Source organism: Oncorhynchus gorbuscha, linkage group LG21, assembly GCF_021184085.1.
Source record: "Oncorhynchus gorbuscha isolate QuinsamMale2020 ecotype Even-year linkage group LG21, OgorEven_v1.0, whole genome shotgun sequence".
In the NCBI taxonomy this organism is placed as follows: Eukaryota; Metazoa; Chordata; class Actinopteri; order Salmoniformes; family Salmonidae; genus Oncorhynchus; species Oncorhynchus gorbuscha.
In genome coordinates this window covers 57748995-57761494 of record NC_060193.1, presented here as the reverse complement: position 1 = coordinate 57761494, position 12500 = coordinate 57748995, and the positions used below count along the sequence as shown (strand labels likewise).

Genomic DNA, 12500 nt, shown 5'->3' with positions numbered 1-12500 from the left:
GTGGTCTTTCATTGAATGTCTTCCTCCTGTCTCTCTCTGTGTTGTGGTCTTACATTGAATGTCTTCCTCCTGTCTCTCTCTGTGTGTTGTGGTCTTACATTGAATGTCTTCCTCCTGTCTCTCTCTCTCTGTGTTGTGGTCTTTCATTGAATGTCTTCCTCCTGTCTCTCTGTGTTGTGGTCTTTCATTGAATGTCTTCCTCCTGTCTCTGTGTGTTGTGGTCTTACATTGAATGTCTTCCTCCTGTCTCTCTGTGTTGTGGTCTTACATTGAATGTCTTCCTCCTGTCTCTCTGTGTTGTGGTCTTACATTGAATGTCTTCCTCCTGTCTCTCTGTGTTGTGGTCTTACATTGAATGTCTTCCTCCTGTCTCTCTCTGTGTGTTGTGGTCTTTCATTGAATGTCTTCCTCCTGTCTCTCTGTGTTGTGGTCTTACATTGAATGTCTTCCTCCTGTCTCTCTGTGTTGTGGTCTTACATTGAATGTCTTCCTCCTGTCTCTCTGTGTTGTGGTCTTACATTGAATGTCTTCCTCCTGTCTCTCTCTCTGTGTTGTGGTCGTACATTGAATGTCTTCCTCCTGTCTCTGTGTGTTGTGGTCTTACATTGAATGTCTTCCTCCTGTCTCTCTCTGTGTGTTGTGGTCTTTCATTGAATGTCTTCCTCCTGTCTCTCTGTGTTGTGGTCTTACATTGAATGTCTTCCTCCTGTCTCTGTGTGTTGTGGTCTTACATTGAATGTCTTCCTCCTGTCTCTGTGTGTTGTGGTCTTACATTGAATGTCTTCCTCCTGTCTCTCTGTGTGTTGTGGTCTTACATTGAATGTCTTCCTCCTGTCTCTCTCTGTGTGCGGTGGTCTTACATTGAATGTCTTCCTCCTGTCTCTCTGTGTTGTGGTCTTACATTGAATGTCTTCCTCCTGTCTCTGTGTGTTGTGGTCTTACATTGAATGTCTTCCTCCTGTCTCTCTGTGTTGTGGTCTTACATTGAATGTCTTCCTCCTGTCTCTCTGTGTTGTGGTCTTACATTGAATATCTTCCTCCTGTCTCTCTCTCTGTGTTGTGGTCGTACATTGAATGTCTTCCTCCTGTCTCTGTGTGTTGTGGTCTTACATTGAATGTCTTCCTCCTGTCTCTCTCTGTGTGTTGTGGTCTTTCATTGAATGTCTTCCTCCTGTCTCTCTGTGTTGTGGTCTTACATTGAATGTCTTCCTCCTGTCTCTGTGTGTTGTGGTCTTACATTGAATGTCTTCCTCCTGTCTCTGTGTGTTGTGGTCTTACATTGAATGTCTTCCTCCTGTCTCTCTGTGTGTTGTGGTCTTACATTGAATGTCTTCCTCCTGTCTCTCTCTGTGTGCGGTGGTCTTACATTGAATGTCTTCCTCCTGTCTCTCTGTGTTGTGGTCTTACATTGAATGTCTTCCTCCTGTCTCTGTGTGTTGTGGTCTTACATTGAATGTCTTCCTCCTGTCTCTGTGTTGTGGTCTTACATTGAATGTCTTCCTCCTGTCTCTCTGTGTTGTGGTCTTTCATTGAATGTCTTCCTCCTGTCTCTCTCTGTGTGTTGTGGTCTTACATTGAATGTCTTCCTCCTGTCTCTCTGTGTTGTGGTCTTACATTGAATGTCTTCCTCCTGTCTCTGTGTGTTGTGGTCTTACATTGAATGTCTTCCTCCTGTCTCTCTCTCTGTGTTGTGGTCTTACATTGAATGTCTTCCTCCTGTCTCTCTCTGTGTTGTGGTCTTACATTGAATGTCTTCCTCCTGTCTCTCTGTGTTGTGGTCTTACATTGAATGTCTTCCTCCTGTCTCTCTGTGTTGTGGTCTTACATTGAATGTCTTCCTCCTGTCTCTCTGTGTTGTGGTCTTACATTGAATGTCTTCCTCCTGTCTCTCTGTGTTGTGGTCTTACATTGAATGTCTTCCTCCTGTCTCTCTGTGTTGTGGTCTTACATTGAATGTCTTCCTCCTCTCTCTCTGTGTTGTGGTCTTACATTGAATGTCTTCCTCCTGTCTCTCTGTGTTGTGGTCTTACATTGAATGTCTTCCTCCTGTCTCTCTGTGTTGTGGTCTTACATTGAATGTCTTCCTCCTGTCTCTCTGTGTTGTGGTCTTACATTGAATGTCTTCCTCCTGTCTCTGTGTGTTGTGGTCTTACATTGAATGTCTTCCTCCTGTCTCTCTGGGATTCTCTTGTTGGTAGTTTGTTGGTCCTGCTGGGTAGAGTATCTTTACAGCTGGTTTTGATAACTGTGATGAGCATTACTGAGGTGGGAACGTAGGACACACACACACACACACACAGTGGTGTGTTTGTGTGGACGGTTGGACACAGATTGTATGAGAGGCTTGGTAGTTGTGTTGTGTGTACACGTTTAGTTCTGCGTGTGTCCATGCCATGTGTGTGATGCAAGAGACCTTGTTCTTATGTAATTGTCACTCTTGTCCCCTGTGATCAGACATATTGTTACAGTTTTGGAGCAACAGTGTCCTTGGTTCCAGCAGGCAGCATCTGTTTCTCGTCACATCACTATGAATAATGGGTTTTCCTTTTGTCTGACGAGGATTAGTTTCATCACAGAGAAATGAATGGAACAATGGCAACACAGAGCTCTGTACTGTGTACATAACTTTCTGTTCTGTTCAGGTCCTCTGTGTCCTCCTTCACATAGTGCTGTGTATTTCTCCAGCCAGATGGGGAAGGCAGTGCTTGCCTTGTGGTAAAAAGGATGTTGAATCACTAAGGGTAGCTCTACTGGTGTCCTAGTATAGGTAGACGTCTCCCTGTCCTCATCTCCCTGTCTTCGTGACCATGGACAGACAGATGGCAGGATGTAATCAATGTAACTCTTACAGAAGGGTCAAACACAGACTGACAGACAGCTATGTACTGTACAGGCTAACTTTAAATGTTTGGGTAATTTCACATTTCAAACATACAGTACTTTGCTAGCGTATCAAACTGAACGTTTCAAACTGTAGCCTGTGCCAGGAGTGTGCTGATTGGCTGCTTGGTTGCAGGACACGCCAAGTATGTGATGCCAGTTGGATTACTGTAACAGGAAACAACCAATTATCAGTGATTAGATGTTTCCTAATGTTGCTGAAGTACGTTACCATGAAGGAAAGGAGACGAGGAGATGAGGAGATGAACCTTGAAAGCTGTTTAAGACTGTTGCCACATGCCACATGCCACTAACCAACCAACCCATCACCACCCTGTCACCAGGGTCATAGACAGGCTAATACCATGGTAATACTATGTGTTTAAAGCACCAGCATCTATTTTAGAACACAGCACTTTGTGTCTGAACACTGTGATCTATTGTCTACTGCTAATCACCCTCGTTGTTGAAATGAATCCTCGATACTCTCCCCTGCTTTTCTCTCTATAGTTAGACTGAGGATGGGGACACTGGGTACAAGTACGTCCCCAGGGATATCATGTTATCTCAAAGCAATGGACGCATCTCCTCATGGCTAAATTCCATCCAGTTGTGTTTGGATTTGATATAGTAGAAGACCAGATCCAGTGTGCTTTAATGTGGAATTTACAATGCAGTTGTGTATTACACTCACTCGCACACTTACGTCAAACACAAACAATGCCAAGTTGATCAAGGAGACTGAGTGTGTGCTCTATCTTCTCTGTGTTCTCTGTAGGGAACCCCAAGGTCCTGTAAGAGTGAGCAGACTAGACGAAGGCCATCACGGTAAGAGAGACCACTGTCTTTCCCTCACTATCCAGGCTGCCACTATTCCTCATCTACTGCAGTATACGGCCACGTTTACACCTGTTTCTCTGACCTCACGTTTCGGTTCATTGATGCCCATAGCGCTCAACACACACTGAAATCCATGGACACAGGCCTATCAAAACCCCATCAGGATGTATTCTATCCTGTTGTCAGATCACTGTGACAACCATGCCTGTTTCTCCAGCTACGTTTCCCATCTAACAGCCAACTGGGAGTCGGGATTTGGGGAGCTGATCAGAATGATTGCGTAATACCCGCTTGGATCATTCCAGAACACTTTGTTCTGAACTGAAGGATTGAAGATGTTTATGAAAACATGTGTGTTATCATATGACACCACTTTCCAATTACCATAGACATAAATCGGTTTGTCAGTACTGAAGACTCATACATCAAAGATATGCTAGATAATAGATACCACACACAAGAGCCACCAAGGAAGAGCTTCATAGACTAGTGCTGATGTACAAACCTTGTAAGATATCAGGGGCCATATTCATACAGAGTAGCAGTGGTGATCTCGGATCAGTTTGACCTTTTAGATCATAAGGAGCAAGGTTATATGGACAGGGAGAAGCTGATCCTAGATCTGCGCTCAGTACTCTGAAACGTTTTGTCAGAACTCTAAGTATCTTCCTCCCCAGGAGTGTCAGTCTGCTGCAGGCCATAGAGGAGGACAATGAGGTGTACATCACCTCTCTAACTCTCTCACCTCTTCCCCCTCCTCCCTTCTCCTCTCCCCTCATCTCCTCTCTCCTCTCATCTCCCCTCATCTCCTCATCTCCCCCTCTCTCCACTCCCCCTCTCCCCAGCAGTGTCAGTCTGCTGCAGGCCATGGAGGAGGACTGTGAGGTGGACCTGGTGTACATAATTTCTCTAACTATCTCTCCTCTCCTCTCCTCTTCCCCTCTTCTCCTCTCCCCAGGATTGTGTATGTTGCAGGCCATAGATGAGAACCATGAGGTGAATCTGTTGTACATCACTTTAACTATCTATCCTCTCCCCTCTCTCCTCTCTCCTCTCTCCTCTCTCCTCTCTCCTCTCTCCTCTCTCCTCTCTCCTCTCTCCTCTCTCCTCTCTCTCCTCTCTCTCCTCTCTCCTCTCCTCTCCTCCCCCCAGGAGTGTCAGTCTGCTGCAGGCCATGGATGAGAACTATGAGGTGGACCTGGTGTACATCACTTTAACTATCTATCCTCTCCCCTCTCCCCTCTCTCCTCTCTCCTCTCTCCTCTCTCCTCTCTCCTCTCTCCTCCCCAGGAGTGTCAGTCTGCTGCAGGCCATGGATGAGAACTATGAGGTGGACCTGGTGTACATCACTTTAACTATCTATCCTCTCTCCTCTCTCCTCTCTCCTCTCTCCTCTCTCCTCTCTCCTCTCTCCTCTCTCCTCTCTCCTCTCTCCTCTCTCCTCTCTCCTCTCTCCTCCCCAGGAGTGTCAGTCTGCTGCAGGCCATGGATGAGAACTATGAGGTGGACCTGGTGTACATCACCGAGAGGATCATCTCTGTCTCCTTCCCCAGCGGAGCAGAGGAGCGCAGCTACACCTCAAACATCAAGGAGGTGGCCTCCATGCTGGCCTCCAAACACGGGGAACACTATCTGGTGAGACCCCTGTCCTGCCACTGCTCTACCTCACTACCGGGCCTGTCTGTTGGTGTGGTGGCTTTTCATGCACCCTGTCACATCCTGTTGCTGATGTACAACTGTTTCCTGGAATCGTTCTCATGCTTATTGGTGTGGGTTTTGGGATTTCAGCTCCTCAACCTAAGTGAGCGGAGGAATGACATCACCAAGCTTAACCACAAGGTATACACACACAAATACACACGCACGCACGCACGCACGCACGCACACACACACACACACACACACACACACACACACACACACACACACACACACACACACACACACACACACACACACACACACACACACACACACACACACACACACACACACACACACACACACACACACACACACACACACACACACACACACACACACACACACACACACACACAACTCTCCTAAATGCAATGGTAGTGGTGGAAGTTTTGATATGTGATAGTGGTCTGTGTGGTCCCCTGTAGGTCCTGGAGTTTGGCTGGCCAGACCATTATGCTCCTGCCCTGGATAAGATCTGCAGCATGTGCAAGGCCATGGACACCTGGCTCAACGCTGACCAACACAATGTAGTGGTGCTTCACAACAAGGTAGGTGGTCGGACACATCACTCCAGGGAAGGGAAGAAGGAAGGATACATAGTCAGGGTATTGGAACCGGGTCCCGTGGTCTTACAGATCTCTGATCACTCCAGGGAAGGGAGGAAGGAAGGAAGGATACATAGTCAGGGTATTGGAACCGGGTCCCGTGGTCTTACAGATCACTGATCACTCCAGGGAAGGAAGGATACATAGTCAGGGTATTGGAACAGGGTCCCGTGGTCTTACAGATCTCTGATCACTCCAGGGAAGGGAGGAAGGAAGGATACATAGTCAGGGTATTGGAACAGGGTCCTGTGGTCTTACAGATCACTGATCACTCCAGGGAAGGGAGGAAGGAAGGATACATAGTCAGGGTATTGGAACAGGGTCCCGTGGTCTTACAGATCACTGATCACTCCAGGGAAGGGAGGAAGGAAGGATACATAGTCAGGGTATTGGAACAGGGTCCCGTGGTCTTACAGATCACTGATCACTCCAGGGAAGGGAGGAAGGAAGGATACATAGTCAGGGTATTGGAACAGGGTCCCGTGGTCTTACAGATCACTGATCACTCCAGGGAAGTGAGGAAGGAAGGATACATAGTCAGGGTATTGGAACCGGGTCCCGTGGTCTTACAGATCACTGATCACTCCAGGGAAGGGAGGAAGGAAGGATACATAGTCAGGGTATTGGAACAGGGTCCCGTGGTCTTACAGATCACTGATCACTCCAGGGAAGGGAGGAAGGAAGGATACATAGTCAGGGTATTGGAACAGGGTCCCGTGGTCTTACAGATCACTGATCACTCCAGGGAAGGGAGGAAGGAAGGATACATAGTCAGGGTATTGGAACAGGGTCCCGTGGTCTTATAGATCACTGATCACTCCAGGGAAGGGAGGAATGAAGGAAGGAAGGATACATAGTCAGGGTATTGGAACAGGGTCCCGTGGTCTTACAGATCACTGATCACTCCAGGGTAGGGAGGAATGAAGGAAGAAAGGATACATAGTCAGGGTATTGGAACAGGGTCCCGTGGTCTTACAGATCACTGATCAGTCCATGGAAGGGAGGAATGAAGGATACATAGTCAGGGTATTGGAACAGGGTCCCGTGGTCTTACAGATCACTGATCACTCCAGGGAAGGGAGTAAGGAAGGATACATAGTCAGGGTATTGGAACAGGGTCCCGTGGTCTTACAGATCACTGATCACTCCAGGGAAGGGAGGAAGGAAGGAAGGATACATAGTCAGGGTATTGGAACAGGGTCCCGTGGTCTTACAGATCACTGATCACTCCAGGGAAGGGAGGAAGGAAGGATACATAGTCAGTGTATTGGAACAGGGTCCCGTGGTCTTACAGATCACTGATCACTCCAGGGAAGGGAGGAAGGAAGGATACATAGTCAGGGTATTGGAACCGGGTCCCGTGGTCTTACAGATCACTGATCACTCCAGGGAAGGGAGGAAGGAAGGATACATAGTCAGGGTATTGGAACAGGGTCCCGTGGTCTTACAGATCACTGATCACTCCAGGGAAGGGAGGAAGGAAGGATACATAGTCAGGGTATTGGAACAGGGTCCCGTGGTCTTACAGATCACTGATCACTCCAGGGAAGGGAGGAAGGAAGGATACATAGTCAGGGTATTGGAACAGGGTCCCGTGGTCTTACAGATCACTGATCACTCCAGGGAAGGGAGGAAGGAAGGATACATAGTCAGGGTATTGGAACAGGGTCCCGTGGTCTTACAGATCACTGATCACTCCAGGGAAGGAAGGAAGGAAGGATACATAGTCAGGGTATTGGAACAGGGTGCCGTGGTCTTACAGATCACTGATCACTCCAGGGAAGGGAGGAAGGAAGGATACATAGTCAGGGTATTGGAACAAGGTCCCGTGGTCTTACAGATCACTGATCAGTCCATGGAAGGGAGGAAGGAAGGGTTTCTTCCCGGGAGTGTTACAGTATGCCGCGGTCCACTGTGTTTAGGACAGTAGAGGGTGGTCTCTGTTTGAAGAGTGTGAAAGGAGACAGCCAGGTCCCAGGGAGAAAGTCCCCTATGAATACTTTACTCTGTATGTCCTCCATCCTCATTGGTAAGGAGATAAAACACCAAACTCCCTGTACCTCATTGGACAAAGTGGGATAATCAAGCTGTCTTGTAGTTGGAAGACAAGTCCTCCACATTCTAGTATTGCTGGTTAAACATTTAAATGGTTCTTAACTGCAGACTGTTAGACTGAAGCCGTATTTCACAAAGAAATCCAGTGAACATGAGAGCCATTTGATTCTAATAGAGGCTGTTGCTGCTGCTGCTGCCTGTGTTTTGGCAGCACATCCTCCTCCCCCAACCTCTCAGTCCCAATGATTCATCATACAACTTGTCATGAATGATCCAATATAAACAACAGTAACTCCCCAAAAAACGACTTTAAAAACTTCATCTCAAGTCTCTATCAATCCGTGTTAAAGACTTTGAGTCAATGTAGCTGAATAGTGAGTAGTAACTTGATAAGTCTGTGGGGGAACATTTTATTCAATATGTACAACAAGTGGTAGCAAACAGAGCATCCCCATGGTTACCAACACTTATTTTCCCCCTCGTCCTGAAATTGAAGCTTTTGGTCAAGATGGAAGAACTGCTTCCATTCAGAAACGCCTAACTTGATTAAATGCTATTTGTTATCGCCCCAGTCAGAAATGCTCCACTTGCTGTTTCAGAGTTGAGGGTCAAAGGTTTCTCCGGTAGTGTTGCATTTATAGCTTCAGTTGGATTTGACCACAAACAATGTCATTGTGATAAATGGAACCAGGCAGTTTAATCACATTCCATCTATGACAGTTTGGCTTGAAAATAGCCTGGTCACTCAAATCTAACTCACCGTCCAGCACTTACATGTCTACACTGCAGGTACAAACATTATTTGGCCTTCAAGTGTGTAACTAAAAATAGCCTTGTATTCTTTCTCAAAAAATATATCTCCCTCTCTCCCCATCCCCCCTATCCACCCCCTCTCCCTCTCTCTATCTCCCCCTATTCTCTCTCTCCCTCTCCCCCCTCTCTCTCCCTCTCCCTCCCACTCTCTCCCTCCCCCTCTCTCCCCCTCTCTCTCCCTTTCTACAGGGGAACCGTGGGAGGACAGGAGTGGTGGTGGCTGCCTACATGCATTACAGCAACATATCAGCCAGGTACCAGAGACTTCTGACTGCAGACAAACTGACCTCATGTACCCTGTTTGTTATTAGTCAACATATCAGCCAGGTACCAGAGACTTCTGACTGCAGACAAACTGACCTCATGTACCCTGTTTGTTATTAGTCAACATATCAGCCAGGTACCAGAGACTTCTGACTGCAGACAAACTGACCTCATGTAACCTGTTTGTTATTAGTCAACATATCAGCCAGGTACCAGAGACTTCTGACTGCAGACAAACTGACCTCATGTACCCTGTTTGTTATTAGTCAACATATCAGCCAGGTACCAGAGACTTCTGACTGTAGACAAACTGACCTCATGTACCTTGTTTGTTATTAGTCAACATATCAGCCAGGTACCAGAGACTTCTGACTGCAGACAAACTGACCTCATGTACCCTGTTTGTTATTAGTCAACATATCAGCCAGGTACCAGAGACTTCTGACTGTAGACAAACTGACCTCATGTACCCTGTTTGTTATTAGTCAACATATCAGCCAGGTACCAGAGACTTCTGACTGCAGACAAACTGACCTCATGTACCCTGTTTGTTATTAGTCAACATATCAGCCAGGTACCAGAGACTTCTGACTGTAGACAAACTGACCTCATGTACCCTGTTTGTTATTAGTCAACATGTCAGCCAGGTACCAGAGACTTCTGACTGCAGACAAACTGACCTCATGTACCCTGTTTGTTATTAGTCAACATATCAGCCAGGTACCAGAGACTTCTGACTGCAGACAAACTGACCTCATGTACCCTGTTTGTTATTAGTCAACATATCAGCCAGGTACCAGAGACTTCTGACTGCAGACAAACTGACCTCATGTACCCTGTTTGTTATTAGTCAACATATCAGCCAGGTACCAGAGACTTCTGACTACAGACAAACTGACCTCATGTACCCTGTTTGTTATTAGTCAACATATCAGCCAGGTACCAGAGACTTCTGACTGCAGACAAACTGACCTCATGTACCCTGTTTGTTATTAGTCAACATGGAACAATGTATTCATTCCGTATCACCACCCTGCTTGGGGTTCCGTACATCCTTAAAGTTCACAGATATTTCCAGATGAATACAAACAGACATTTGTCCATTCTATACATGTCATTTTAGATGACTATCAGTGTTGGGGTCAATTTGAATCGAAGGCAGTCAATTCAGAAAGTAAACTGAAATTTTAATTCAGTAATTCAAAAAAGGCCATCTATTTTAATTGACTTCTCAATAAGCTAAAAAGGAGAAACAATATATGTCAAAAGCTTTTTCCATTTTGGGATTTTAAATTCAAATCCCTTCCTGAATTGACCGACTTCCATTAGAATTCACCCCTGATTTCAATGGCTTCACCCCTTGAGATGTCGGTCAAGTCATGGACAAAACCATGGGGTGATGTCAGGACAAGCACGTAGATCTGTAACAGATAGATAGGCCAAAGGGAATCGGGATCGGGTCTCAAATTAAACACTGATGTGGTTGTTATGCCAAAACATTCTGTTCAGGCTCTGGTGTATTTTTGGTTCAATAAACAGGAACATTTAAATATGTCATATCCTGTAAAGATAAGAAAGGTCAAATCACACTTGTTTCTTTGATACCTGAGATAGAACTATCTTGCTTAATGCTTGAGAGTCATTGGCATTCTAGAAGAGTAAACAGTAAACAAACGTTACATGTTACAGATGTAGGATCTTTATTTGAGCCAGTTTGCTACAGCAGGAAAATAATCCTGCAGCAACAGGACATGTGAATTATGATGTGGATTATAATTAATGGACATTTTTGAACTTCAGAATACTTTTTAACCTCAAATACACTTCAGGAAAGTTTTCCTGCAACAGGGTGATCAAATTAAGATCCTATATCTGTACATTGATCAGATAATAACACTGGGATAATGTAGCATTGTGGGGATGGCAAACGATGAAAAGCTGTAGATTAAGGACACTTCTTAAGGGACACGGTCGATTAAGGGAGAAGACAACGTAAGGACAATTTTCAGGGGCATTTCAGGGCAAACTTATTGTATAGTATATTGTATGTGTTCAGTGAAGAAGAGCTGATCATGACCTTTGTCTCTCCTGTGGTCTTCAGTGCTGACCAGGCACTGGACAGGTTCGCCATGAGGCGCTTCTACGAAGACAAAGCACTTCCTGTGGGTCAACCGTCCCAGAGAAGGTCAGTTACCACTTACTAGCTCACTTCTTGTTTTTGCACTCTACAACTTCCTATAGGCTGGATGAGTTTGATCCCTTGGTGAGAGCAACTGGCTGGATTCCATTCTTAAAATGTGTATCCTTCATTCTGTTCATTGAAGAAGTCAATAAGGGTAAAGGGAGGGGCGTGACTTCTCGGAGTGGAATCCAGTCAATGGATGACCTGGTGTAACTCTCACTGTTTCAAAGGCTATCCTCCTCTCCTCAGTCCCTCGCTCCCAGTGCGTCCCAAACAGGAAATGCCTCTGTCTTCTTGTTCCCTTAATCCTCCCAATGAAGCTAATTGACATAATTGAGGAATAATGTTTTTTGGAAAGCCTAGCAGCTTTTTGCATTCTCCAGGATTCCACTGAGAGCTGAAAGGTCAAATGGTTTTCAGAGTTCATTCTGACACTACTATCCATCGTTCCTTCCTCCCCTCCTCAGTGATCTGGCATGCTGAACAGGTGGCTTTGTAAGGGAACTCTTAGTGGCGCTTAGAACTGATTTAGGGTCAGATCTCACTAACCCAGTCCTAGCCATAGGTCATTACTGAGTAATTACAAACTGATCCGGGATCCATAGTTTGTGGCAGATAAGGGAACCCCAGGTGTATCCAGCAGGCAACAGCAGCAGTAGCAGCACCAGGCCTCTGACCAGCTGCTGTTTCCTTACTCAGATATAATTATCCCCCAGCCAGTTCCCCGCAGTCTGAACTTATTATGGTCTGGCATGTGTGACATTAACATTGGGAGGGGGGGTGGATCTCAGCACTGCTACGCTGCCGTAGACACGCACCACATAGAGAAACACACTTCTGTTCTGAGAGGTATCACTATCAAATCATCATCAACATTCTTGTGAGGAAATTCCACTCTAGATTAGAATATAGGTTAGATCCTTGAGTGGAATGTTCTGAGCCAAAATGGCGGATGGTTGTCCAGACTTGATCTCTGTGGCAGCCCAACATTATATATATATATATATCTCTGTACAGTAGTAACTGTAATATGTCAGAATCTGTGTGGCCGTGTTTTCCGGCGTGACCCCGCTGTTACACAGGGAGCTCCTTACACAACCCAGCTGCTCTGTGATTGCTTCCTGCTCCGACCTAATTTAATTTGGGAGACCGGACCA

General features: G+C 46.0%; 1 protein-coding gene across 1 annotated transcript in view; it reads left to right on the top strand.

Annotated features, from left to right (window-relative positions):
* LOC124008290 (tensin-like) overlaps positions 1–12500 on the top strand; it is a 336276-nt gene that overhangs the window by 280882 nt on the left and 42894 nt on the right. The window contains 6 exon segments of the mRNA XM_046319446.1: positions 3659–3708; positions 5184–5355; positions 5509–5559; positions 5850–5972; positions 9087–9151; positions 11263–11346. Coding sequence (XP_046175402.1) covers positions 3659–3708; positions 5184–5355; positions 5509–5559; positions 5850–5972; positions 9087–9151; positions 11263–11346 — 545 coding nt within the window.